A 27,460-nucleotide genomic window follows, 5' to 3' on the forward strand; every position below is an offset into this window, starting at 1 on the left:
GGTACCTCGAGAAGATAATGGAATCAGCAAAAAGCAGGCTGCACTTACAAGACACGGCTTCTAGTTCTGGCCATGTTCCATGTTTGATCTCAGATGCACCCTGTCATGCCCTTGACCCTTATCCACTAATATGTCATGTAAGCTGTTTGGACATCATGATGTTCCAGCTACATCCCAGTTCTAATTTTCTAGGGATAGATAGTATGTGTGCAATCATGTATCAAATTAATTAGGACCTGCTTCTATTACACATTTCCAAAATACTTTTACATTTATAATCTCATGTCTAACCCTATCACAAACCTGTGAAGTAGAAAGGACAAATATTTTTGTTTCATTTAACATATTGGTAACTTAGGCAAATAGAGATTAAGTTAATAATGACAGAGCCCAGATCTCTTGACTCTCATTCCTGGGCTCCTACGCTAAATTAAACTGGATTAGTCTTTTGGGATATGTGTGAAAGGGTATGCAGTTGGATTCTTTGTGGAAAAAGATAACTGAATAAGTTATTTAAAGTACTAACAGAGTAGATAAGGCACAGTTCTATTTCCCTTGTTGAGAATTTGCTTTTGATTCCCTCCGTGAAACAGATTAGAATGTTTTGTTATGATTTAAGAAATACACAGACCCAGAAAAGGTACATCTCATATTCTTTTAAATGGATAATTTCTCCTGAGATTACTTTACATCCTGAAAATTCACTTTATTATTACATTCTAAGGTTTGTGGCTTTAAATGCCACGGCATCTTAGTCTAACTTTTATTAGTGATATTTGTAGTTATCACTTTCCACTGTCATCCTCTCCCATTTCCTTTGGTTCCATAGATACAGTTTGATTTATGAATGAAAGCATTTTGATTCTTCAAGATATATCTTGGTGAATTGGTTCAATAACTTGTTATTGAAAAGCAAATCCATCAGGGATGTATTTGCCTACTCCCCCTAAAAAGAAATCTCTTGTTGAGATCAAACATTTATTCATCAGTCATGCCCCACTTCTGTATATTATGAGGACATATCCCTATTTTTTTCATTTGTTAAATATGCCCATAAAAGTATTCAACCTGAAGATCCAGCTTCAAGACTGCTTCTAAAATTTGGAAATTAAACAAGTATCTTCATCCGTGAGATAATCACAATGTAATTCAGATTCTGGCTACACTTGGAAGGCCTTTGGTGTAGATGAAGAATAAGATGGCGGGCCAGACTGAACGAGGCCCAAGAATGAGAAAGGAAATTGAGTTTGCAGATGCCGTTTTATGTCACAGCTTTGATGATCTCCTGCTTCTTAGTCAAGTCCTCTCCCTTTGTCACTCTGAGAGTTCTTAGTGAAAATTTGGGGTAACACCCCTAACCTCCCTGATAGCTACCTACAGGGTGTCATTCAAGCCAGCTGCCCCTGCCTGCTTATTGCAGAAGCCAGGGTGTTTGGTTGCATGTAGTCTAAGTTTTTACTTTCCTATGAAGAGTTTTAGTTCATTTGCATGAGTGTTAAGGTTTACTGTCTTGAAAAGTGTGAGTTGCAGTGAAGAAATGCTGTATCCCCCCCCCCCCACTTTCAACCACATACTTATCATTGGGTGCCTCTTTGCCGTGTTGTGGCCATGTCAAAAATGGAAGCTGTCCTGTTCCTTCTTGGCTCTAACATAGAAGTGTCATGGAAAAATTTTTCACTCTATCTGCTGTGTAGAATATTCATTTACAGTCATCAGAGTGAGTTGGACTCTTTCCTTCCATGTGGCAGGCACACTGTATTACGTCTTTTTTTTCCTAGAAAATATAGCTTTCATTCAGCTGTTGTCTTTTCCACCAAGGCATTTGGCATCTGTCTTCCCTTCTGATTTCGTATCAGAAACATCTGGAGAGCTTTGAAAAATACAGATCTTGAGTCAATAGGTCTGGGGCGATTCTGAAATCTGTCGTCTATAAAGTTCCACTGGTGAATCTTATACTCAGCCAGGTTCCAAAGCATGTGTGTCAGGAGTCCCCCCAAGACCAAACACAGATTCACTGATTCTCTAGGACTTATGGGACTACTCATAGCTGGGATTTATTATAATCAGCAAAGGGAAAATGTGCATGGGGCAAAATCTGAGAAAAATCAGGCATGAGCTTCTAAGAGACTTCTCCCTATGTAGTCACCCAGGATGTACCCAATTCCTCTGGCATGGAATTGTGGCAAATGTATGGAATGTTCTCTACCAAAAAGCTCATTAGAGACTCAGTGTCCAAGATTTTTATTGGGGACATTGGCCACCTCTGCTTAGCATGATACAAAATTCCAAACTTCCAGAAGGGAAGCAGGGGTTCAGCGTAAACCACATGGTTTGTACAGTTTAGGCACAGTGAGCCACCATTACCAATCAGAGAAAAATGGGAACTCTCCTCAAATCCAAATTCCCATATGCCAGCTAAGGACCAACCTTGCAAAAAGACCTTTTTAAAGATAACAGTCTCAGCTCTGGTATGTTAACCTTTCCTATACAATATGTTAGCCAAGTTTCTTTCTTTCTTTCTTTTTTTTAAGTTCGTTTATTTATTTTGAGAGAGAGCACAAGTGGGGGGAGGGGCAGAGAGAAGGAGAGACAGAATCCCAAGCAAGCTCAGTGCCATCAGTGCAGATGCTAGATGTGGGGCTCGAACTCACAAACTGTGAGACCATGACCTGAGCTGAGATCAAGAGTCAGATGCTTAACAAACTGTGCCACCCAGGTGCCCCTGTTAGCCAAGTTTCTGTATTGAGTAGGAGGAGTAACTTCCAGATGAAAATGGAGATCCAGGTGATGAAGTATGAAATCCTATTCCTTAAGGATTTTAATAAAATTCATGCCATGGGAAGCAGGCCATACATGCAAGATATGAACCACTGGACTCTCTAAGTCCACTTGGCTCTTGGCTCTAGTCTGGCTTAGAGAAGAAGAGATAGAACACAGAGACAATGGGTCAACATGCACCTAGGCGCTCACTCACCTTTTCTGTTCCACCCCCCTTTCCACTTTTCCAAATGGAACTGTTTCTTTAATTTTTGGAAAGATACAATATAAGTAATGAGACTGGATAATCAAAAAGCCGTTTTCACATCCAAGTCACTGAAAGCTGTGAGTCATATGCTCCCCCCCTGCCCCCTGCAGATCTCCAAAAAGAAACTGTAATTTTGGAACTCAGCCCCGTGGGCCACCAGGAATATTTGTGGGTCACCCAGGAATATTCTTAGGCATAGGTTCTTTGTTAGTAATACGTGATATGACATTTTAATTTTCTGTGGCCAGAGGCATCTCCCTGCATCTACAACCTCCTAAGATTACCTGGCAGAATAGAGCCGTCTGCTTTCAGACCCATTGATGGCAAAATTCAAAGAAAGGAGATGATTGTTTATTCTCATGGGAAACTTCCAGATGGAGACTAGAAGTTTACCTGAGCATTTCATTATTTAACTTGCACACTTTCTTCCTTCTACACAATTAGACTTTCTTTTAAGTTCATTTCTATTTACTTTTTATTCAGTTCTCTTATTAAGGTGAATAGTAGAACAGCATGTACCTTGTACAAAGCACCTTTTGAACCTAATAATGACAATCATTATTCAGCATTGCTTTTCTTTAAAAAAAAATTTTTTTAATTTATTTATTTTTGAGAGACAGAGAGAGATAGTGAGTGGGGGAGGGGTAGAGAGAGAAGGAGACACAGAATCCAAAGCAGACTTCGGGCTCTTAGCAAGTTGTCAGCACAGAGCCCAAAGCTTGAACCCACGAGCTGTGAGATCATGACCTGAGCCAAAGTCGGACGCTTAACCAACTGAGCCATCCAGGTGCCCCCAGCATTGCTTTTCAAGATGCAAAAGCTCTTTCTTCTTGGACCTGTTTTTTTGTGATTTTAGTCACATCTGCCATTTTTCTTTGACTTTTTCCATTTCTCTACAACCTTTGTAAAGGTATGATGGCCAGAATTTGGCCATCATATACATACACATATACATGTACATATATGTACATATATATACACATACACATAAATTTTCTACAAAAGTTATTGGAAATTATGTATACTATATATTTCTAAATTATTCAAAAAAACATGAAACATGTTTTCAAATGTTCTCTCCTTCTTTAAAGTCATTGGTACAACACATAAAGTACAGTGACCATATAATGGCATATAATTCCCTGTATGACTCAACTTAAAAAATGTATACCAAAAAGCAAGGATCGTTGGCAGTAATGAATTATGGACTGATCAAAATTAGTTGTGGGCCAGCAGCTGAGAAGAATGCTCTGTAAGAGCATTAATATAATGTAAAGCATGGAGGAAGGACCACATCTCAATCCTGGTTGTCTAACTGTCCCTAAGTATAGGTTGTCCCTAAACATTCCTGGCACCAAAAGCCTTACTATACATTTTCTCCTAATGGTACCCCCCTGTATTATCTAATCGTTGTCAGCTTGTACTCTGTTGTAATCTCCAGCTCTTTTGTGCTATGCTCATTTCTCCATCTCTCCTTGTCTTTCATTGGAAATTAACCTTCTGTCATTTGCTATTGAATACCATATACTAACATATATATATTTTATATATTGAGAATATTGATATTCCCCACATCGAGGTAATTAAAAACCATATTTCCATGACTTAGAATTTTCTCATCCTTACATAGTTTCACGTATTTGAAAATTTGATATGGTTAGTCTTGGTATTTTCACCCAAGAAATATTTTGAATAAAGTGGGTCTAGGGGTGCCTGGGTGGCGCAGTCGGTTAAGCGTCCGACTTCAGCCAGGTCACGGTCTCGCGGTCCGTGAGTTCGAGCCCCGCGTCAGGCTCTGGGCTGATGGCTCAGAGCCTGGAGCCTGCTTCCGATTCTGTGTCTCCCTCTCTCTCTGCCCCTCCCCCGTTCATGCTCTGTCTCTCTGTCCCAAAAATAAATAAACGTTAAAAAAAAAAAAAATTAAAGTGGGTCTTGGGAGTGATCTGAGTAGGTAGGATACATGGAGCAGATCTAAAATTTTAGGAGTTTTTTTTTATGAGAACTCTGATGCTGTAGCCTACCTAAGTTTCAGAGTGGTACACAATTCAAGAATTTTCCCCCAAATATATTCTCAAACTTTAAAGATACTATTCAACAGAAAAGGAAAAGTGAATTCCAAAGCCATGAAGAAGGCTTGGAAGGGAATCTGGCATTTTCTGAGAATTGAATCTTTCGGTATCACCAGGCTCAGCTATTTAACTATAAGGCAAGTGTTGTGGTGGAGCGATCTCAAAGAAATATCCACTGTGCCCCCACTGTTTATCTTCCTTGGTAGGAAGTAGTAGGGGTATGTGTATGTATGTGTGTATACGCACGTGTGAATGTATCTGTGTGCTGTCTGCAGTGGGAGGAACATGAAGACGTTAAGAGTGCGAGCCCACTGAATTTGCACTATGATGTATACCTTTTCCAAGGGGGATTTTACAATACTCATTCTACAGATGACCACTTGATTTGGTGGGTAGCTAATATGGCATGTTTATTTCACAGTTGCACACTTTACAGCTTTTTAAAAATATATATAATGCCTGAACAGGGTTTCAGAGCAGATATTTCCTTTTAAACTTTTTTTTTAAATCACAAATATGATTGGGCCATGCAACCACGTTCCACCTCGTTTAATTCCTTTGCATTAGAACATTATGTTAAAAGCTCACTAGACACTGAATTGTAAGAATTATCAAAAAGAGAAAAAGAATGAGAGCCTATGGTACAGGAGGTTATAGAAGAGAGAAGCCATGGTTTCTTTCTGAAAGAAAAGGTAAAGGCATACATTTTCTGAAAGAAAAGGTAAAGGCACAACAAAAGAAGTTAGAGAATTAAAGATGGCAGGATTCTTTTTATGCAGCTTGAGGCTGAACTGACATCTCAGGGGTGAGCAATGCACAAAAAACTTTCCATGATGTTCCACCATCTTGGCGCCTCCCTCATGGCATGCTGACAAGTCTCCACTTTTAATGCTGTTGGCTGAGCTTGACCAAGGAGCAAGGATGCACATAATGTGCTTCTTGTGTCAGAGTGAGAGTGGCTGGACTGGGAAAAGATAGCTCATCTGCAGCCTGCACGTATATTCTGGAACAAGTCCCATTGTTACTCAGAAAGTTCAGGACTCTAGGCCAACATTCTCCTACTCATGCTGGAAAAGCTACTCAGAGTAGTCCAGCTAGAAGGATTGGGGTTCTGAGCAAGACCAAGCTTGTTGTAAGCCACTTCTTTCTTGGTAATGCAGCTCATTATCTGATAAGCATCCCTCCTAGTCATTAGAGTATAGGGTTAAGAGCTCCTCTTGGAAGGATGCAGGAGATCTGCTGCTTGGAACGTGGTGCTCAGTGTCAGAGTAGCAGATAGAAATGGACTCAATTCTGCATGTATTGTTGGCCGCAGCTCTTAGTAAGACTCCTTAGAATAAGTTTTTTAAACAATCTTCCATTTCTATCCCTGATGTGGGGAAAGGGCTTCAGCATTGTTGAGCACTGGTGTATGTATAATAGTAAAATGATAAGACATATCAGATGGGAGAGTAAAGCCCCAGAGCCCTTTCAGTTTGGATTCAGGGGAATCCATTATATCTTAGAAACAAATTTGCATTTGAGATTGTTGATCTATTAATGTTTTCTTAATTTACATGTGATTTTTTAGTCATAGAACTTATTGGAGTTTGGGGACCGTTCTGCTGTAGTATGAAATACTGTATTAAAGACTCATCTTGGTATTGAGTTAGTGCAGTGACTTTCAGTGAATTGACTTAGGCCCACATTTCATTTTAATCAAAACAAAAACTAGAAAGTGTTACTCCCTAAATAGGTAACAATACATTTTATAACCACTGCAGAGATTTAGTAAATAGCACATATGATTAATTTAGAAACAACCCCTGGCACTTGAGGGTTACTCAATACATATAATAGTTTCCTTCTCATTTTTTTATATGAGGTAAATGCAGACCAGGGAGTCACTGAGCAAATAGTCAACCCTGAGTAGGTTTGTAATCTTAGGCTCCATGGGGATGTCTTTGGTAAAGATAAAAAAGGAATGACTTGTTATTTCTATTATAAGACTCTGTAATGCTAGGACTTCTACACAGCTTAAATAACGGGTAGGGGAATATTCTTTGAGGAGAAATGCTCAGATGCTATCTACTCACTTGTTTAGCACGCACACTTGGCTTCGAAAACTGCTTGCATCATTACTTTGTTCTTTTGAAGAACCATGTCATGCAAACAATTCAGCATACTCTCAAAAATACATGTAGTATGCCCAGTAAAATACATTGGCTAGCATAAAAATCAAAGGAAATAGTAATTTGGAATAGCGATCAACATTACTGGGGTTTTGAATTGTGAAATAATCAACAATCCTGCCCATCTTATCTCGGAAGACAAACTTGAACTTGTCACTGGTTTTCATGGTCAAGTCACTATAGTCAACATTATCACCGGAAATTTCAATGCTGGCAAAGCTGATCTTCCGTTTAAAGCTGGAGATGGAGCTGTTGATAATGTTAGTAATATTGACTTCTTCCACTTCCTTCGCTGTCCCCTAGATCATAGACAACGCGGTCAGCTTGAAAGATTCGACTTAGCAAAATAAATAAGCAGGTATTTATATAATTAGAAGCCTAAGTATTGAATAATTAGGTTTAATAGAAAGTGGCATTGAGTGCCTCAGTAATTGGCTAGTGAGCCGGACTTGGCAGTCCTGTTATCCTGCTTAGAGGCACCTATCCCTAGGTCCTCAGCTTGTATAAGGGGACGAATAACCATTGCCTTCTATTGATATGCAGAGCTGTGTGCTGAATGCTCAGCCTTTGAAGTTAGCTGATCTGGGTTCAAATTCCATTCTGCCTCTTGCTACTATGAAATTTCAGTCACCTTAATCCCTTTAAAACTCAGTTTCCTTGCCTACAAAATGGTGATGATATTAATATTAATATTTACCTCATGAGACGGATGGGAAGATGGTATAAATTATGTAAAGCATTTAGTAGGTGTTTGATGAGTCCCATTCTGTCTCAGTGAGGAAGGATTAATTATGAGAGATGACAGAAATCAACAGTGTCTAAAAGTCTCTGCCACACAAACAGAAATAGTGATGCTGCTTACAATTCCAGGGAATTGTCATTCTCCAACATGCCTGGAACGGCATAGCATATGGGGAGTGTACTGAAGTCAGAGAGAGTGGAGTTTGGATCCTTGGCCAGGCTACTGACTAGCTGTGAGGTCTTACTGAGCAGCAGATTCCTCAACAGTAAATTTGGAATAACAGTGGTGGCCATCTGATAGGCTGTTGGGTGGACTAAATGAGACGTTCAGCACATAGCCACTACTCTGTAGTGAAGCTATTCTTATACACACAGCCAAATAAGGGCTTTCTGGTGTCTTCCATGAAGGATCTTAGTAATTCTCCATATCCCTTTTTGCCAATCTACCAAATTCAGATTTTTGTTGTTGTTGTTGTTGTTGTTATTAACCATTTTCCCCTTAAGGAAGCCTATAGAGAGCAAAATGAGTGAAATCCATATTCTTCTTTGGCTGGCACATAGAATCATTTGCCTTTGGTACTTGGGTAATATGACTGTGTGAAACGTTGCTCACGAGTCAAACATAAGGGAGCAGGCAACTGGGTCTTTGGGCTGTTCGGATTCCTTTCTGATACCCTTCCTGGGTTGTTAGGAGTATTTTAAATGATCTAATATTTGCAAAGGGCTTATGACTGTCTGGCACATGTAAATGTTCAATTGATAATAATGATTGTTATTATTCTGAGAGCTGGACCACAGTGTTTCACTGCTAATTCAGATAATGGCAGTCTTTCCCTGTTAGCAGAAATATAGGCTAATCGAGAAATTTGCCACAATTTAAATGTTTTCATACATTTTCAGTAAACCATTACTTGTATAATTTAAAAAAACAAAAATGTAACAAAATAATTAAATAGTAATTGCATATTAATATGAAACTTGTAAGCAGCTGATCACATTTGGTTTGATATTGGGTTTTTCATGGATGCTTGTGATTTCATGTTGCATACAGATAACAAGTGATTTGCTGCTAGAAAATTAAACATGTTAATATCCCATTGTACTTGACAAAAAGAGCAGTCTTTTTCAAAAGGTGTCACGACTTCCAGATGCCTCCACCTGAACAGGGATGAGAATCACTGGGGATAGGAACCAGTCGGGGTCCTCTCTACAGACCAGCACATGGCAAGTGATGAATCATATATACAGGGCCCTCAAAATTCTTACCCTGTCTTTGGCTGCCATCTGCTGTAAAGAGCTGTAGTGGGCAACTGCGTATTCCAATAGGGCCCCAAACACGAAGCTAAAGCAGATTCCCAGGTACACATCGATGGCCTTTATGAAACAGTTGGTGTTAGGAAGAGAAGTGCGGGACCCGATCATCAGTGTTGTCATTGACAGTACGGTGGTCACTCCTGGGAAAACAGGTAGGCAATGTTCCCACATCAGTGGCCAGTGAACCTTTCACCTTTACCTGGCAGACCGTCACCATTCAGAACTTGGCAAGGGGGACAGGACTCAGAAATGGAACAGCTCATTTTGAAAAATCTGCAGTCTTCTAGAGCAGGGTTGATTTGTCCATTTTGAATGGATATGAGTGATATTGTTTTCTAAGTGTTGCATCTTCTGTCTTCCCATTAGAGGGGGTGTTCAGTATGTAAGATAACTGGCAATAGACATCCAATCACAATTCTCCCTTATCACTGTAAAACATGTTTAAAAATGTAGTACCTCACTCTCTGTCTCTGTCTCTGTTTCTGTCTCTGTCTCTCTGTCTGTCTCTTTCTCTCTGTGAAAGAATCTTTCAAGAAACCAACTCCTGGAACTGCCCTGTGAATATCAGTGAAAAAAAAAAAAACCTGGTAGAAGGTGAAAAGAAACCAAAAAGGACCTGTTAGGCCAGTTCTTAGAAATCTCCTGTTGGAGCTGCTTACCGATACAGGTTCTTGCAGGAACTGAATCAAGGGAAATCCAAAATGAAACCCAGGATAACACCACCAGGAAAGTGGAAGGAACATAGGTTTCCAAAATAAAATACAGGACATTCCTCCGAAGCTCAAATTGCAAGACCAGTCGTGTATAATTTCCTGATAGGGTAAATAAGAGATAGGAAATAATGTCTGCTCACATAGCAGAGTGGTTTCCCTTCGGGACGTTTAACTTAGCTATATTCACATTAAGCTATCTGTTATACACCAAAACCTAATTAAGCATGAACTGTCATTACAGTTTCAATGAAAGAAATTGCTGTTGTATAGAATGGGATTTATAGGGGTACTGGTACTCCCACCCGTGATCCTTTTCTTGTGCCTTTCTCCATCATAGTATTCCTGTAGCATTATACCTGCTGGCTTCTTTGACATCTACCTCACTAGACTGGGAGCCCTTTGGGGGCCATGTCAATACTGGGCATGAAGCAGGTATTAGTGCCCGGCCCAAACCCTATGGCCCTACCACACTGTGGAGGCATTCCTGGCCACAAAGAGATACACTAGGGGCGCCTGGGTGGCTCAGTCGGTTAAGCGTCCGACTTCAGCCAGGTCACGATCTCGCGGTCCGTGAGTTCGAGCCCCGCGTCGGGCTCTGGGCTGATGGCTCAGAGCCTGGAGCCTGCTTCCGATTCTGTGTCTCCCTCTCTCTCTGCCCCTCCCCCGTTCATGCTCTGTCTCTCTTTGTCTCAAAAATAATAAATAAACGTTAAAAAAAAAAGAGATAAACTAGAGAAGAAATCGTATTTTTGACTCAAAATGCAACGCCGTTATTTTGCTTTTGTACAAAGTGTCTCCCAAGTTACCTGTTTCCTGCTGTGATCTGGTGACTAAGGTGAAATACCGTTGTATGGTGTACTGAGCAAGACGCAGGTTTTCCAGCCCACGCACCGAGTCGTTCCCTCTCAGCCAGCTGAACTCCACATCGTTCCCATCGTAACCCCCTGGCAAGTCAAACAGTGCAAGTCAATGCAGGGAGGCAGCAGATTGAACTCGTCTGGAAAATGCTACAATATGGGGGCAACAGGAGATCTACCTCGATGGTGCTAAGTCCAAGGATGATCCCATGCAAAACTTGGCATGATTTCTCACATGCGGTTGCTGCATCTGCTTAGAATAGGATGAGCTGCTAGGCTATTTGCCATCAATTGAAAACCGGTTCTATGCTAAGCATTATTTAGACTTGGTGGATGATAGGCCTCTGGAAGTGGCCATCCTCATTATTGAAATGATATTTATTGAGCTCCTGTCTGTGCACACACACAGCTCTATGTTACATGGTGCCCTTCAGGACAATCTAGCAGCTCTGAATATGTTCTCAGAGACTTCACAATCGGTCTGTTCTTATTTCCATATTGGCTAAAATGCAAAAACAGAAGACAAGAAACCTACCACTAGCCACTTTATTGATGTCTGTTAACATAGGCATTTGGTAAATCTCAAAGCAGTTTTACTAATATAGTCCATAATAGTAATAATAGCTACCTTTTATGAAACATTTATGGTGAGTCTTTTACACCTTATATCTCTAATATGCTCACAGACTTGCAAGGTAGACATTTATATATTTCTTCAGTAAAAAAATTTTTTTACATTTTTTGAAATTGGGATGGATCTTAGAGTTGATACATACATATATATATATATAAAGTAGAGCTTACATTTTTTCCTAAAATGTTATTCAATAAATGCTGTACCTTAGAATCAAGGAATTGTAATGTCTTGCCCATTTTATACATGAAAATTCTCAGATTCAGAGAGATTGCTCAACTTTCTCAGTATAGCAGGGCAAGTTAATAACAAAGCCAGGATGGTACCTCAGGAAAGTCTAAACCCAAAACCCATGGACAATGATGGTGATGATAATATCTATCATTTAGTAAGCAATGGCATTTCTAAGTGCTTTACAATATTATCATCTCATTTAATCCTCAGAATAGCTCTTTGAGAAGACAGATGAGTGGTTAATAAGCACATGAAAAGATGTTCGACATCATTAACCATTAGGGGAAAGCAAATCAAAATCACAGGAAGATACCACTTCACACCCGTAAGAATGGCTGTCATGAAAAAGACAGACAATAACCAGTGATGAGAACGTGGAGAAACTGGAACATCCCTGGTGGGACCGTAAAATGGTGCAACCATTTTGGAAAACAGTTTGGCAGCTTCTTGAAAGGTTGAACATAAATTTACTGTTTGATCCAGCATTCCACTCCTAAGCATCTGCCCAGGAGAAATCAAATCATGTCCACAAAAAGCTTGTACACAAATGTTCACAGTGGCATTATTCTTAATAACTGCAGGGTGGAACCAAGCCAAAAGGACTTGTATTACTTGTACTCTTTCATATGGAATAACGAGAAATAAAGCAATAGAAAGGAATGACGTACTGATCCATGCTCCAACATGTATGAGCCTCAAAAACACGCTAAGTGAAGGAAGCCAGATGCAAAAGACCACATGGTGCATTGATTCCATTTGTATGAAATATCCAGAAAAAGCAAATCCTTTTTTTTTATTGTTTTTTTAACGTTTATTTATTTTTGAGACAGAGAGAGACAGAGCATGAATGGGGGAGGGTCAGAGAGAGGGATACACAGAGTCTGAAACAGCCTCCAGGCTCTGAGCTGTCAGCACAGAGCCCGACGGGGGGCTCGAACTCACAGACCACGAGATCATGACCTGAGCCGAAGTCAGCCGCCCACAGAAAAAGCAAATCCATAGAGACAGAAAGTAGATTAGTGGTTAACTGGGCGTGGGGGTGGGGTGGCGGCAATGGGAGAGACTGCAAATGTACACAAGGGATCTTTTTGGTTGATGGAAATGTTCTAACAATGAAATGTGGCAGTGGTTGCATAACTGGGCAGATTTGCCCAAAATCTTTGAACTTCACACTTAAAAGGGCTGAATTTTGTGGTATGTACATTTTACCTCAATAAAGCTGTTAAAAAATAACTCTCTAAGTCAGACAGTATTATTTTTCCTTCTTCACAAGTGAGGAAACTGGGGTCAGGAGAGGTTAGTTCTACTCACCCAGAGTCACAGCTAGTGACAGGAAAAACCCACTGATTTTGGTACCTGCGATCTTAACCATGGAAGTGTATTGCCTTCATTTTCCCAGGCTACTGGGAAGAGGGATGCCAGTGTTGGGACTAACATTTTGTTAAGTCTTAGCTTGTAGTATCCACTGTTTAACAGTGGTTATCTTCCCTCCATAGGGCAGAGAAGTGGTCATGGGTTCTTAGAGGATTTCCAGGTAAAAATTGTCTGTGGGTGTTCTCTCAGAACCACCCCCAAATGTACTGATGTTAGCTGTGCAAATATGCCTAGAAGCCCAGAGAAATACAAAATAGCTAAAAAATGTGAGTCATACAAGCTTCTACCTAGACACCGTACTTTTACAAGTATTAAAATGCTCACAATCATGGCATTATCATTGCTCTGGTGGGATGGTAGCAATTCTTTTCTAGGGATGGTGTTCAGGAAAAAACACCCTCAGTGAGGTTTCTGTACCCAAATAACTGCTAAGAAACACTCAGTGAATGCTTCCCCTGTTCACTGGGGATGGTATTTGTGCAAGCAGAGTGCTGGAGTTTCCAGGAGAATCTCACTCCTGGGATTTGAGATGAGCACAGCCATACATGGAGGGCAATTACTTTTTCCATGTGGGGTTGAAAATGAGTTCTCTTTTTGATATCCTCAAGTTTTATTCTGCCCCCAAATAGCTGTATTGCTTTAAGTAGGTTTTTCATGTATTTAATCAATAAGGTAATTAATCTGCCTGTCTGAGTCTTTAATTAAATGTCTACTTCTGAAAAATGACTACTGCCTCATAATGGTTGTGCTTCTTGGATGTTGACCACGTGTCTCCTCATGTAAGACGTGCCTACTGATGTCCAGTGCTTGACTATGGTTTTTCCTCCTGACACAAGCCATCCCTTGATGCCTTGATAACTCCTCTCTGAGCCATTGTTTTCCTAGGACACCGGTCACAGGTACACTTTCCCAAGTTTGGTGGGCATTTCAGAACAATGGATATTACTCAACAATGCCATTTGACACACATCAACTTAGAATAAATGCTCATTCTTCATCATAAATCCCCAGACTGCAGTTTGAATTCCCATTACTGGCATCACTGTATTAAAGTACACACACACACACACACACACACACACACACACACACACACACACTCCAAACAACTTCTCTTCAAAGTTAGAAGCAGATGCAATGAATGCCAATGATTGCTTTGCATGTTACCATTTTTAACCCCTGCTGTGTTCTTTCTGGCTTCTGGTGCCTTCTCAGATTCTGAGTCCCACTCCTCATCCAATTGACCCCCATTTCCTTCACTGTCCTGTCTACTCTTAGGTGGAAATATTTAGTGTTGGTGCACAGCGGCCTTCCCCAAAAGATGTCATATTGGAAGGTTTGTTGCTGAGAGGTCTCTAAATCTCTCTGCCTAAACACTCAGAAGGGCTGAATCAATTGGAATCAACACCGAGAAAAGAAAGGCCATTGTGTATAGGTCTCTCGCCATGAATACACTGATCTAAGTCACCTGGGAAAATCATCTCAGGGGCTGTAGGATATATACTCACAGCTTTCCAGTTGCAACTTGCATGTCTGTGTGTCCATGGGGTATTTAGACAGGTCCATGTTACATGCAACAGTCGTTGTGATTCTAAGAAAGGAAAAATGGGTTCAAAAGGAGTGTTGTGGGGGAAAGTACACATTCCCTGTTAAGGGCAACTCCAAGAAGACTTTCACCTTGGCCCTTACAGTGAACGTGTGACTTGGAGCCTACACGCAAAACATTCCTGAGCTTTTCTGTGCTAAGTGACATCTTTGAGATGTGGTAAAAGCTGGGGCCCAGGATGGAGGAAGCAAGAATGTTGGCAATGAAGAGGCAAATGTGCAACATATTGCAGAACAGAATCACTCATTGGCTTGAGATGCGTTTGCATCCAGTTTTAAAATTTAATCTTCATGACAAATGCACGAGGAGCTAGGACAGAGATCCCAACACTGCTGTCACCATTTGACAACAGATTCCGGCTTGCCTTGGCTCACACAGCTCTTAGTGGCAGAGCTGGGGCTGGATCCCAGGTCTGCTGGCTGTGCAGTTCTCCAGGACCCTGCCTCCTGGAGGCGATCAGCATTCGCAGAGGAAGTGGAGGATGTTGGAGGGTCCCAGGCACTGTGGCTCTTAGGGACCAACATTCAGGGACATTCAATTAAACCTCAATAAAGCCCTCACAGTGGAGATTTCAACTGGCCCCCCTTTATCTCCCTTTTCCTTCAGTGTCATACATTTTTATTAAGTGCCGTCATTAAGCACTGTGCTGGGTTCTTGGGGAAAGTGAAATGTTGTGTTCATGGTGCCCACCTTGAGGAAGCTCCCTTAAGGGAGACAGAGTAACAACAGCTACTATTTACTGAGCGCTTACCCTGAGCCAATCCCCAGGGAAAGTGCTTCACATGCATTATCCCTTTGAATTTATACAACAGCTTTACGAGGTAGGAAAAATCATTCTGCTTTTGCTGCTGAGGAAACCGAGGTTCAGAGAGTCTAGCAACTTGCCTAAGGTCACAGAGTAGGGACAGAACAGGGACTCACCCCCAAATATGTCTAATTCTAGAGCGAGGCTGTTAAATGTCATCTATAATTTGTAATCCTTGTACAAAAGAGATTATGTTATGTGCAAAATACAGACAGACACATCCATGCACACACACGTACACACATGGGAAGAGTTAGTGTTGATTGGAGCTGGGTGTCATGGGAGAGGTCTAGTTTAGCTTCTTGAAAGAAGGGTTGGGGTTTGGGCTGGTTTTTGCATAATTCAGTGTGGCTGAGGAATGTCAGATGAGCAATCCAAAAATTCAGTTTATTGGTTAGCTCAGTCTTTGTTTCCTAACAGCAGGCTCTTACTTGGGATTTAAGAGTATTAGGTTCTCAGCCTTCTACCTAAGGACTGTGGGAGCATATGGTTTGCCCAGTCCTTGCACATCCCTTGTGCAAACAGCCCTGAGCCTCTGCCTATGGGTTGCCTCTTGCAGCACCTAGGGAACACCTTCCCTATTCTAGCCAACCAGCCTCTTGATAAACTTCCACTGGGTGGAAGGAACTTTTGGCCTCAGGGATTTGGAGAAGAGACAAAGGGAGGCCGTGGTTGCAGATGACAGAGGCCTTGGGGCACTGCGCTTTGATTCTCTGTACAAAAATGGCTCAGACGAGTAGAGATGCATTCTGCAGCAACTCTAGCTCCACTAAGTCCCATGAAAGGAAAAATTTTTACATTTCCTCCTGCTGTTCCCGGTCTTCTCTTGCTAACTTCCTTTTACTCTTTAAGACTCAGCTTAGAGTTCTGTCTCTAACATACTCCCCAACTCCCTAGGATTCCGAACTTCCTTTTGTTATTCATCTGTGTCAGGACAATGTCTCATTCAGCGGTGTCCAGAGTGGGGCCTGGCCCAGAGCAGGCATTCAGTAGCTGCTTATTGAGCCAAACTGAACTGAGGAAGGGCCCTTCAATTGTAGGGACAAGAATCTAAGAAGGCAGGGGCATAACAAGGGTGGGACGTTGGGGTGCTTATCCGACAGCTGGTCAGAACTATCCAGGATTTATTTATGCCTTTTCTCCAGCCATCTCCCCTCCAGCCCTGCGGTTGCAGCCACCCAGTCACCTGAGAGCATACAGGACTGTGCCATTGGAGAAGAGGCGGATGAGCCTGTTGCCCACAGTGACTTCATGGAGGAAGGACTTCTTGGACTCCACAATGTAAGTGTCCGGCACCCAGAGGAACTCCACAAGGCGCGCATCCAGAGTGAAGCTCTTGTTGCCTTCAAATACCAGCCTCTGGTCCGTCCAGCGCTGTCTGAGGTATATGGTGGCTGTATAGTCCTGAGGGGGAAGCCAGGTAGTGGAAATGGATTGGGGGGAGAAAGACTTTGAAAACGGAAGGGAAGGGGTCAAGTCTTATTCCCTTCCCCACCTCCACTTAGGTCAAGAGTACGTACTATAATAGACACTGGTGAACAAAGTCTTATTCTTGGGGGAGCAGCCTGTTAGCAATAAGAGAAGAAAGCACCTTATCTGTTCTAGAGAGTAACTCTCACTGCCAAAAGGGAGCCCTGTAGGAGCATGTTTAGCGCCTTAACTTACTTACCTTCTATCACAAAAGCCCCTCCAAACCGTTGAAGGTTTTGGTGAGCTAAGTGCTTAGGTTGTCCAGGATTGTACCCGGACTGAACAGTGGGCCCCTTGGCAACCTGCTTTTTGTGTCAGCTTATCTGTACTGGGTGTTCTTAAGTGAGAGGATGGTAGAAAGAAGTCATGCGAGTGTTGGTTTTCACTAGCTTAGCTTAGCTTCTGCCCTGGGAGGGTCCATGTGATATTCAGGCTTCCCCACTGCCCTTTGATTCTCTCCCCGGTTTTCATCCCTTACCAAATGCACCTGCTCCCCTCCCTCATTTCTTCCCTCCTGGACTTTGAATCTACTTTCCTTCCTTTTCAGAAGATCTGTTTTATAAGAATCTTCCACTCTCTTGAGTTTTGGGATAGGTTTCCAGCCTCTGCCATTCCAAGAGCATGGGGGCTGTGAGTCTCTGTTCTGTTTTTTGAGTAGCTAGAAGGTGTATCCCCATAAAACACGAGGAGAAGGTCTCCTCAGGTGGAAGATGAAGGGGCCACACTTACCATGTTACTCTCTGAAATACTAGAAATACTTGCAATGTCCAGAGTCAGTGCTATCTGAACTGGTTCTCCTAAGAATGAAGAAAAAACCGGAAGGACTTACATAGAGACACAAACACACTACATTAGCACAATGTTTCAAAAATTATAAAATTATGAAAGCAACATTCACCTATTGGAAAATTTTAACCACTCTAGAAGTATATAAAGCAAAAGGTGGATTTCTACCTGCCCCTGTCAGGAGGAACCATTGTGTAGAATGGGAAAAAATGTATGAAAAATGTTTGTATAAAAAATGCACACATATGTAAAAAGCTTAATGTGTAAGAGAGACCACACTACATTCATTAGTGCAGATTTTAAAGGATGTAGTTGTATTTGCTATTTCTTACTTGGAGGATTTTTCCTGTGGTGCTTTGCAAGGGACAGATTATTTAGAAACGTAGTAGGGGATTTGGGATTTTGCACAGAGATCTTCATTTTTTTTCCCCCTCAACTAAGTAAATTTACCACAAGATGGCATTCAAGACTGCTCATGGTTGAGCTGCTCACCTCCTGATGCTTTGCTACTCTTCCTTTATTCTCCCCAAAGCCTAAACTATTTAGAATTCCAGAACCTTCCCCATGAGATCTGGTATATAGATACTGGGCCTCAAGCTGAACTTCTGAGAGCGCCCGCCTCAGCTCTGGAGACAGAGGCCTTGGGGCCACCATTCTCAGAAGCCAGGCCAGGGCAGTGTATTCCTCCTCAGACTGGAGATGCAGAAGAAAAGCCCAGGAGTGAGAAAGATGTTGGCTTACAACTGGGAAGAGTTACCGAGTCTATCGAAACTGCAGACTTCTCACCTACAAGTGGGGATAATGCTAATGACAACATAGAGTCATGGAGAGGGCTAAAGGAGATTCGGCATGTGGCAGCTCCTCTGCAGGATGGTGGCAAGAGGGATACATGTGAAGTGCCTGCCCAGCCAGATGTGTAGGAGGTGCTCACGAATAGTTATCTGTACAAAGATCCCAGGATTGTGTCTGTCACATAATAACAGAGGCTCAGTAAGTGGCATTTGCCTACCCCTCTTCTCCTCCTTAATCCTAGCTCATTCTGGAAAAAGAACAACTTTACTCACCAGGTTAACAGCTGCAACAACATTCTCTTGTAATAAAGAACTAGGGGTGTGTCAGGGGACTGTGACACTGCATTAACCAGGAAGAGGGGAGGTGAAATTCAAAGGAAGCTTAAAACCATCTAATTGGTAGGAATCAGACAAAGCGACCTACTTATTCACAGGAGGAAACTAAGCCATAGAATATCGGTGGGAATTTGGAAGTGAAGTTTTAGAACCAATGCAATTAAAAGTAACAAAGTAAATGCTTGGTGTTAATACTTGGTGGAAAAGTGGGAGATCTTTGAGGACAGACTGTGGAAGGTGCTGAAGGAGTATGGTGCTAGGTGGCTTTCTGCCCCTCAAGGCAGAAATTGAGAAAAGGAGCTTGGAGCCAGAGTGTTTGAATCCTATGCCCACCACTTCATAGCTGTGTGACCTTGAGCAAATTGCTAAGCTACAATTTCTCACCTATAAAATAGAGCTACTAGTGACTGGTATTATGGGTTGGGTTGGGAAAGTTACAAGATCTATTTTAAGTGCCTGGAGCACAGTAGGCAGTGGCTGAGTGTTATTTGCTCTCCCTGAGGAACATGGAGAACAGAAAACACACAAAAGTTCCATCCCACTGTGCTTTCTGTTTACTTTGTATCTAATTAGTCCAGTCTGGGCCTTGCTTCAGTTGGCTTCTTTAGGGACCAGAACTTGCTTTCTTCCCCTTGAGTTATCAAAGTAAGCTGTGCCACCAGAGGGCAGCTTCCTCCTAGGAAAGAGGTCAAAGTCAGTTCCTGGACAGTGTTCTTAGGGCTTGTTTATAAATCTGTGCTTTGTGTACCTTGTTCCCGGAAAAACCCTATGGAGGTCTTTTCTCTTAAGGACCCCAGGGACCTAAAACCTGGGTGGACAGGCAGTACAGAAAACATGGCTGCTCCACGGAACTCCCGGCCACCACGTAAATGTAGTTCCTTTAGGAGACAGATTGCCAAGGTGTTGGGGCTCACCTTCTTTTTGACTAAGGACCGCTTACCCCCTTCTCCCCCCAGGTGGATCTGGGCCTCACCCTCTTTGGGTCCACCCCAGATTCATTGCCCAAGAATCTAGCCTCTTGTCAACCTATGAACAGGCAACAAGAAGGGCAGTATCCTGGCCTATTGTTTGGGGTTTGGGAGGCAGAGGAATTGGATCTAACCAGGGTGTACAGACTCACATGTTTGTCATTAGTGTCCTGCTGGGCCTGGGAAGACTAGGGGAGGTTGAAGCCTTCCTAGGTTTGTTAACGTAAGGAGCTCAAATCTTAATTGTGTGGCCATGAAAATGGTCTGTGCTCTGAAATCTGTTTGTGCACTTGCTCTGAGGCCATGCTTCCCGAAGGCTGCACCCCACCAGTGACTGAGTGTGGCGGGGCTATGAAGGCACACTGTTCCTGGGAGGCAGAGATAGGAGATTCCTCTGATGGCAAATTTGGCTCCAGGATTCTCTGGGGCCCTTCCACACACACATAGAACCGTAGTGTAGTCTATGACACCTCTGCCCAACCTTCCTTCCCTCCCTCTCTGCTTCCCCCGCGGTCAGCTTCCCTCTCTTCCCACGCCACATTCTGTCATAGATATTGCCCCAGTGAATATCATGCATGGATAATTCCCTTTTGTGTTGGCTCTCTAGTGGACTAACCCACTAATCCTAGATTTGACCAGAGAATTTTGTCATGTGAGGGGAGGAGCAGGAAGGAAAGGGGATTAGAATAGACTGCATCCTGATGATATGGCAGGTGCCATGGTTCTTATTCACACACTTCATTTCAATCAGTCCTCTCTGTGAGGCAGAAGATATATCCCCACTTTATAGAGAGGTGACTTAGAAAGCTAAGGTGCTGGGCAAGCAGTAGAGCCAGGAGCCAAATGGAGGTTTGTTCAACTCCAAACCTCTTTCTACCACTTTATGCTCTGCGTAAGGAGACATTAGAGACACAGAGAGACTGAGACTCTGTGAGGAGGTATATTATTGGTTTCATCCCTCCCTCTTTCCCTCCTGCCATCAATAAATACTAATCGACCACTTGCTGTATGCCAAGCACTGAGCTGCTGCTAGGGTTGGTGAGGTAACTTTACTGAGGTAAATAAAGCAAGACTCCCCCAAGAGACTGTAGCCTAAAGCTGAGACAGATGTAAAACCAGTGGCAACGATGGTATTGCCAGGTAGTGGCTAGGATTTGGAAGTATGTTCAAAGTAAAGTGTGAAGAATGGGGATAGGGCCTAGAGGAATCAGGGCTGGCTTCTCACAGGAGGAAGCCTTCGATTAGAGCCGTGAAGAAAAATTGGCATTTTGCCAGGGAGGGAATTTGAAAGAAGCTGTTCTCAGCAGATAAACAGTCTCAGCAAAGGCAGGAGACCAGGGAAGCCAAGGAGGTCAGGGGGTGTTTGGGGCACACTCCTGGCAGGGCGTAGCGGGAGGAGTTGGGGCAGACGAGACTGGCAGAGATAGAGACTGGCCTAGGAAGGCCCTGGTGTGCCACGCAAAGGGCTCTGGACTCTATGCTGAGGATGCTGGGACATAGGCAGGTATTTTGAGCAGGAAAAGGACCCAGGCAGGTCATCTAGGTGGCACCGTTGGGGGTTAGCCTTGAGTGACCAGGCTGGAGGCAGGAAGACTAGGTGGCATGGTCCTTAAATAATGACACTGGAAGTGGGGGTAGAAGGAAGACAGTGTGTAGGAGGTTGTTAGAGGCTCTAGTCACCTCCTCAGCTGGGAAGAGGATTTCTTCCTCTCGCAGGTTGAGAAGCAAAGCACGTTCTTCAAAATAGTGTGAAAATCACTTGCTGTCCTCATCCATTATTGCTAATCCTTAACAGGTTGTAGATCAGAAAAAGGAGTCAACTAAAATCTCCTGAAACCCTCCTCTGCATATTGTCTCTGTTCTCCTTCTTTTGAATTGTCGTACTGGACAGAAAGGATGACCTACCACCAAAATTGGGCCTGAGAAATTTATTATATCCTGCTGTGAGATTCTCAAAGCCAGGCAGGGAGAGCTTGTCACTTCTGCTGACCTCAATGTTGAACTGATTCCCCTGGATGCACATCCTGGAAAAGAAGATGAGTGTTGCTTATCTGTGAATAAGCATGTACACACACAAACTTGAGCTTGTGTTTGCATGTATGTCTGTGTGTTGTGCCCATGTACCAGTGGTGACTTTCCCAGAGAGAAATCTCTAATTTTAAGCTGCTGAATTAATATGTCATTATCCCATTCCATTTTATTACCCATTTGCCATACCTCAGAATGCTGAGGTAATTTGGGAACCCCTCCAAGTGTCTTTAGAAAAAACATAAGTGGGGGTGCCTGGGTGGGTTAGTTGGTTAAGTGCCCAACTCTTGATGTTGGCTTAGGTCATGATCTCACAGTTCGTGGAATAAGCCCCCACAGTAGGCTCTGCACTAACATCACAGCACCTGCTTTGAATTCTCTCTCTCTCTTCCTCCTCCATCTCTCATGAGCACATGCTCTCTCTCTCTCTCTCTCTCTCTCTCTCTCTCTCTCTCTCTCTCTCTCTCTCAAAGTAAATAAACATTTAAAAAAAACCCACAATGTTTCACCCATGTATGACCATTTTGGAAGCTTGAATAAATGGCAGGGAGTTGTGTTGTCTGGGTGTTTCAAGGAGGTGGACAGACTAGGCTTTGTCTTGCCATTAGTTTCTTACTAATGACCTGCCACCCTTCCTACTTCAACCACATACTCAAAGCAATTCAGACCAAGGTCATTATAGGGCAGCAAACTCACCTTGGAGTCAAGAGACTCAGACACACAAAGGTCAAATGGAGAATGTATTTCATGTTGACAAGGCGCTCACGCAGAGAGGGGCCAAAGTAGCAATCACCTGGGAAAACAGATGGGCAAGGCAGGAGAGGTGACCCAAAGGGCTCACCTCTGCCAAGCCCAGCTCCGTCCTGTGGGTCATCAGCCGCAGCAGTTTTTCAAAATGTGTGGAGAGCAGCCTCTTTCTATACCATTTGGTTATCCCTCCCATTCCCTGCATGCCATCCAGGAATGACTCCATTTTGGAGGATCATCATGTTAAATCCAACCCAAATAAAGGCTGACACCTTGTTTAGAGAGTAGTTCACCAGCCCCAGAAATGCAGCCAGTCCATCCTGGACTGTGTATTTTGGAAACCCCAGGACTGTCCTTACCCTCTCCTTATCTTGACTTTGCCAGGAAGGACATCCCCTACTAGGTACTCACCCCGACTATGCCATTTATCCAAGGGTCTAAGTCTATTAAGCAGGTCATGTAGACAGGAAATGAAAACTTCCCAATAATAAACAAACACACAAGTAGACTTTCCAAGAACCATCCATGTGCAAGGAATACATTAGATACTTTCCCACGGATCTTCTCACTCCGTGTCCCAGTGCCGTTGTGAGGTGGGTAGGTTAATCCCGAACTGGGATGAGCAGACAGAGGCTCACAGAAAGGTCACTGTGCTAGTGAATGTCAGAGGAGACTTTGAGTCCAGGGCTGGCAGCCTCACACCAGTGATATCGCCTGCTCTCCCAACCTCCCAGACCTGCTCCCTGGGCACGCTAAAGCTGTTCAGCTGGTTAGGTGAGCATGAGGACCGTCAGGGAAGGCATGGCCCCAGGGCCTGGCCTCCTCAGGCTTGGGAGCTACTGTCAGATGTTCCTCTGAGAGAGTAGCCAGCAGCCAGGCAGGTGAGCCTGTGACCTGTCATGATGGTGACAGCAGAGTGGGGGTTCTCGGGTGCAGCTCTGGCCTTGTACCTAGGCAGGCAGTCCCAGGGTGGCTCGTCCCCTTCCTCTGTGGCAACTTGTGTCAACCAGGCTACTTTCAAGAGGCTAACCATTCTGGGGCTTAGGATATGATTCAACAATTAATTAACTAATATAATTTTACCTACAAAATGGATACATGCTCATTGTGGAAGTGAAAAAGAAGACAGAAATGTAGAAAGTTGAAAGTAGAAGTCCCAATGATGTGTCCTGTAGGTTCATCAGCTTAACAAATGTACCACTCTGGTGGGGGATGTGATAGTGGGGAAGGTTGTGTGTGGGGTGGGTGGGGGGCACAATTTTATTATGAACCCAAAATTTCTCTAAAAAATAAAGGCTCTTCCTCACTTCCCTCTAGTCTTGTACCTCAGAGACAATCAACTGTCAACAGTTGTTTTATCTACGCATATATACATGTATATAAATATGAAGAAAACAATTAAAAAGGAAAATTGGTGTTATAGCATGCATTTTTTTGCTACTTACTTGTTTTGCTTGATAATGATAGCAAACATTTATTATATATTTAATGCATGTTTGCACTCTGCTAAGAATCTTGGAAATCCTTGTGACTCATTAAAGTCCTGACTACCATTCTCCTCATTTTCCCAAATGAAACAGCTGAGGCTTAGAGAGAATAAGAAGCAGTCCCAAGGTTGTATGGCAAGTGAGGGGCAGACTGAATCCAGGCAAGCTGACCCAATCACTTTTAACCACTACACCATGACACAATGCTCTTTTCCAATGTCAGAGACCTCTCCGTGTCAGTTCCTACAGATCTGCTTCATTCCTCCTAATGGTTCAAAGTATGTCGTAAGATCAGCATACCAACATTTATATAACACATGTCCTGCTTATGGTACTAAGTTATTTCCACATGTTTTACTGTTACAAAATCAGCAATGAGCATCTTTGCATGTGTGTAAGGTTCTAGAACTCTGCACTTCTTCATATTCCTGTACCCCAGCCCTTTCCTTCTCACTCATCTTTTGATGAATCAACATTATCAGTCCACCAATGATCATATTCAAACTTTCTCCCTTTAGTTCATCTTCCCAGTCTCTGTCCATTCCCCCGTCCCCAGCATCATTCCCTCCATTCCCTCATTCAATTTTCCAAAGGCTTTACAAGCTCCTTCTGGGAATCAGATATGTATGAGGTATCCACCAGAGCTCCCATCTAGTGAGAGAGAGGGAGTGTAAGCAGTGAAGTGACACAGTGTTCCTGTGACTGTCCTGTAACAGGGGCTGAGGCAAAGGATCCATGGTGTGCAAAGGAAGTGAGTGATCAGTTCCATTGGTGGAGGGTGGGACAGTGCCAGAATGGAAGTCATAGAGAAGGTCATTAGATTCTTGAAGAATGTGTTTGCATTTTTTCCAGGTGAACAAAGAAAGGTGGAGCCCTCCAGATGCTGGGCAAAGATATGGAGGCTTGCCCACCAACACTCTCCTACCCACTTATGCTCAGTCTCTGCCCTCTAGCCCATGGCCATCTGTAACTTCTCCCTAGTCTGGTCTGAATTAGCTTCTTTCTCATTTTGGGATACTCCTAAATTCTTTCTCTTCCTATGTGAAATTGAACTTTATCAGGCAAGTTGGGGAACAATCTAGCTTCAGCTCTAAGACCCCTATTGAATCGTGTTTTCCCCGTGCCCAGCCCTATGTTAGGAAGTGAGAATGTTTGGGCCTTGGGCCTCTGAATCTGCCCCAAGGAATCTCATGTCCTAAAAGGCTTTGCCCACACCAGACCTGGAAATGTGATCCCATTTGTCCCTGCTTATCTTGTCAGGTTGCTGAGCATGTCTCATTTTATTAAGGAGGAAAAGAGAGGGAGAGAAAGCCCTCTAGATGCTCTCAGGTGCTATAGGTGCTGTGTTTGGTGCTTAATCGCATTTAATTCTCATGAACATCTGGCCTAGTAGGTGTTAATTTCTGGAGTTGGATCTCAGATTGGTGAAGGGATTTGGCCAAGGCCACATAGGAGTTAAGTGCCATGATTTGAATCCAGGTCTTCTTCCAAAACCCTGTTCTTTGCGCTGCATTTGGGAAGACGACCCCAGCTCCCAAAGTGAACTAGATTACACTTGTCTCTGGTCCTTCTTTCACCAAATCCATCTCTGGGGTAGAGTGCTGTATCTCCAGTATGTCCCAAATGGCAACTGCACTGGTGTGTTTTCCTCTCATGTGGCGATAGAGCCAACCATCAAGTGACGATTTGTGTATCCACCCGCCTGAATGAAGGCTCCAGCCACCAGTGCTGATACAGATGATGGGAATGGCATTTAGCAGAGTCACCCACTGAGCCACCAGAGGGCAGTGCCCTGAGGGTTGTCGCCACAGCTACAGGGGACCTGGAGAGTCCAGCTGCATCTACCCTGCGCACCTGTGGGGAACATGGGACTCTCGATGTTCCTGGAGGCTCCTGAGTAGGGGCGGCCTATGAACTCTTCCCCTACTCTGAGGAGCTTTCTGCCAGGATCTCTCCTCTACTTCTAGAAGAGAGCTTGAGCTTTGGATTGATACACCTGAGTCATTTAACCTTTCAGAGTCTGGGCTTTCCTATCTGACAAACGGGAGGAGAAAACACTCAATAAATATTAATTTTCATTCTCCTCTCCTTTCTGCCTCTGTGGGGACTTCATTGATCCCACCATGACCATGAGGACCAAAGCTCAATCTCTTTCTATACCCCCTGCTGCCACCCACGGTATGAGCTGACTACAGCATCCTCTTGAGGGCACTCATTTTGGTATCACCTCCAGAAGGACGGGGTCACACACAGGACTTCAGGGTCACCTACGTGGCAGATGGCAGCTTTCTCTGGATTGGCTCTGAGAAGCAGAGGTAATTGCAGTACATGCAGGTTTCTGCTCCCATTCCCAGAATCCCCATCACATAGACAGTGAGCCCCAAAAGCGTCATGCCCAGCCTCCTTCTCACGCAGGCACAGCTCCCTGACTTCTGTCACTTCAGCACAGACAGAATCATTTGCTGGGAAGCAGGAGTGGAGCCCAAATTAGGTTGAGGTGAGGAAAGGGATTATTGCCTTGGGCCCTCCCTAAGAAAATCACAGCAGGTGAAGTTGTGTGGTGGGGGCCTGGTCTGCAGCACAGAAAGGAAGGTCAGGCAAGAGGAGCTGTCATCTCGGCTCTTCCACTGACTCGGAGACTATATTACTTCTCCCTGAGGTTTAGTTTCTTCCACTATGAAATGGGAGAGTAATCAATAGTTCTTCAGACAGCAGTGGATAGGTGCTTAGCAAATTCTAGGCGAGGGCCCCTCCCCTCACTCCCAGCACAGCTTGTATCTGAATCTCCTTCCCTCTCCTCCCTCCAAGTACCAGAGGGGCCAGCAATTCTCTTACCAGGCAGCTGCTGAGGCCCTGTTAGGGCAGGTCCTTCAGGCTTTCAGGCTGGGCATTCAGGCAGGACATGATCTTCTGGGTCCCCAAGAGTCTCCTCATCCTCAGTCCTGACTCCTTGGATGCAGGCACAGGCCACTCTCTGATGGAGTGGCTCACTCCATGGGGTAGACAGAGCTGCAGGACCGGCTAGGCAGGCCAGTGGGCGGGGCTTCCCGCAGCTCCTCCCCTGGGTGGAGCTCTGACCTGGTCCTGGCTGTCTGTGGGAATCACTCAGCTCCTGCTATGGCTATTGGCTGCCAGGAGTTTGATTCTGAGTTGGTGTCTCAGCTGAGCTCCTGGACCACAGCCAGCAAAGATCAAAGACCCATGGAAGTCAAATACAGTGGGTGACTGCACCCACCACGCCTGGAAGAGGAGTCCCTTTCAGAGGGAGGTTCTAAATTTTTACGACACCTCTATCCTGGTATCA

The 27,460-nt window shown here is 43.6% G+C and overlaps 1 protein-coding gene and 1 long non-coding RNA gene across 10 annotated transcripts in view; one reads left to right on the forward strand and one right to left on the reverse strand.

The window, feature by feature from the left end:
- Nucleotides 1-27,460, forward strand: part of LOC111561905 — a 68,318-nt gene that overhangs the window by 35,105 nt on the left and 5,753 nt on the right. Inside the window, exon 3 of the long non-coding RNA XR_006584225.1 lies at nt 16,689-16,926. This is a non-coding gene — a long non-coding RNA (uncharacterized LOC111561905). The remainder of the gene's footprint in view (nt 1-16,688; nt 16,927-27,460) is intronic.
- Nucleotides 5,845-27,180, reverse strand: GABRP (gamma-aminobutyric acid type A receptor subunit pi). Of its 9 annotated transcripts, none has more exons than XM_019839025.3 (10): nt 26,992-27,180; nt 22,619-22,715; nt 21,800-21,918; nt 17,743-17,810; nt 16,730-16,977; nt 14,641-14,723; nt 10,840-10,977; nt 9,980-10,132; nt 9,273-9,460; nt 5,845-7,564 (listed from the first exon to the last, which is right to left on the reverse strand). In XM_019839025.3, the coding sequence occupies exons 2-10, from the start codon at nt 22,669-22,671 to the stop codon at nt 7,262-7,264; spliced, it is 1,353 nt and encodes a 450-aa protein (XP_019694584.1). In that variant the 5' UTR covers nt 22,672-22,715; nt 26,992-27,180; the 3' UTR covers nt 5,845-7,261. The 9 variants fall into 9 exon arrangements, with proteins under 9 accessions (XP_019694584.1, XP_019694579.1, XP_006927989.2 ...); XM_019839020.3 differs by having other exon boundaries at nt 16,730-16,992; XM_006927927.5 differs by having other exon boundaries at nt 16,730-16,947; nt 26,992-27,178.

The sequence above is a fragment of the Felis catus genome, chromosome A1, assembly GCF_018350175.1.
Source record: "Felis catus isolate Fca126 chromosome A1, F.catus_Fca126_mat1.0, whole genome shotgun sequence".
In the NCBI taxonomy this organism is placed as follows: domain Eukaryota; kingdom Metazoa; phylum Chordata; class Mammalia; order Carnivora; family Felidae; genus Felis; species Felis catus.

Coding starts and splice junctions, on each gene's coding strand:
- GABRP (XM_019839020.3), bottom strand. CDS start 22,671: ATGAAATACATTCTCCATTTGACCTTTGTGTGTCTGAGTCTCTTGACT. Junction 21,919..22,618: donor CTGAGTCTCTTGACTCCAAG/GTGAGTTTGCTG, acceptor CTTCTTTTCCAG/GATGTGCATCCAGGGGAATC. Junction 16,993..17,742: donor GTATTTCAGAGAGTAACATG/GTAAGTGTGGCC, acceptor CCGTTTTCAAAG/TCTTTCTCCCCCCAATCCAT.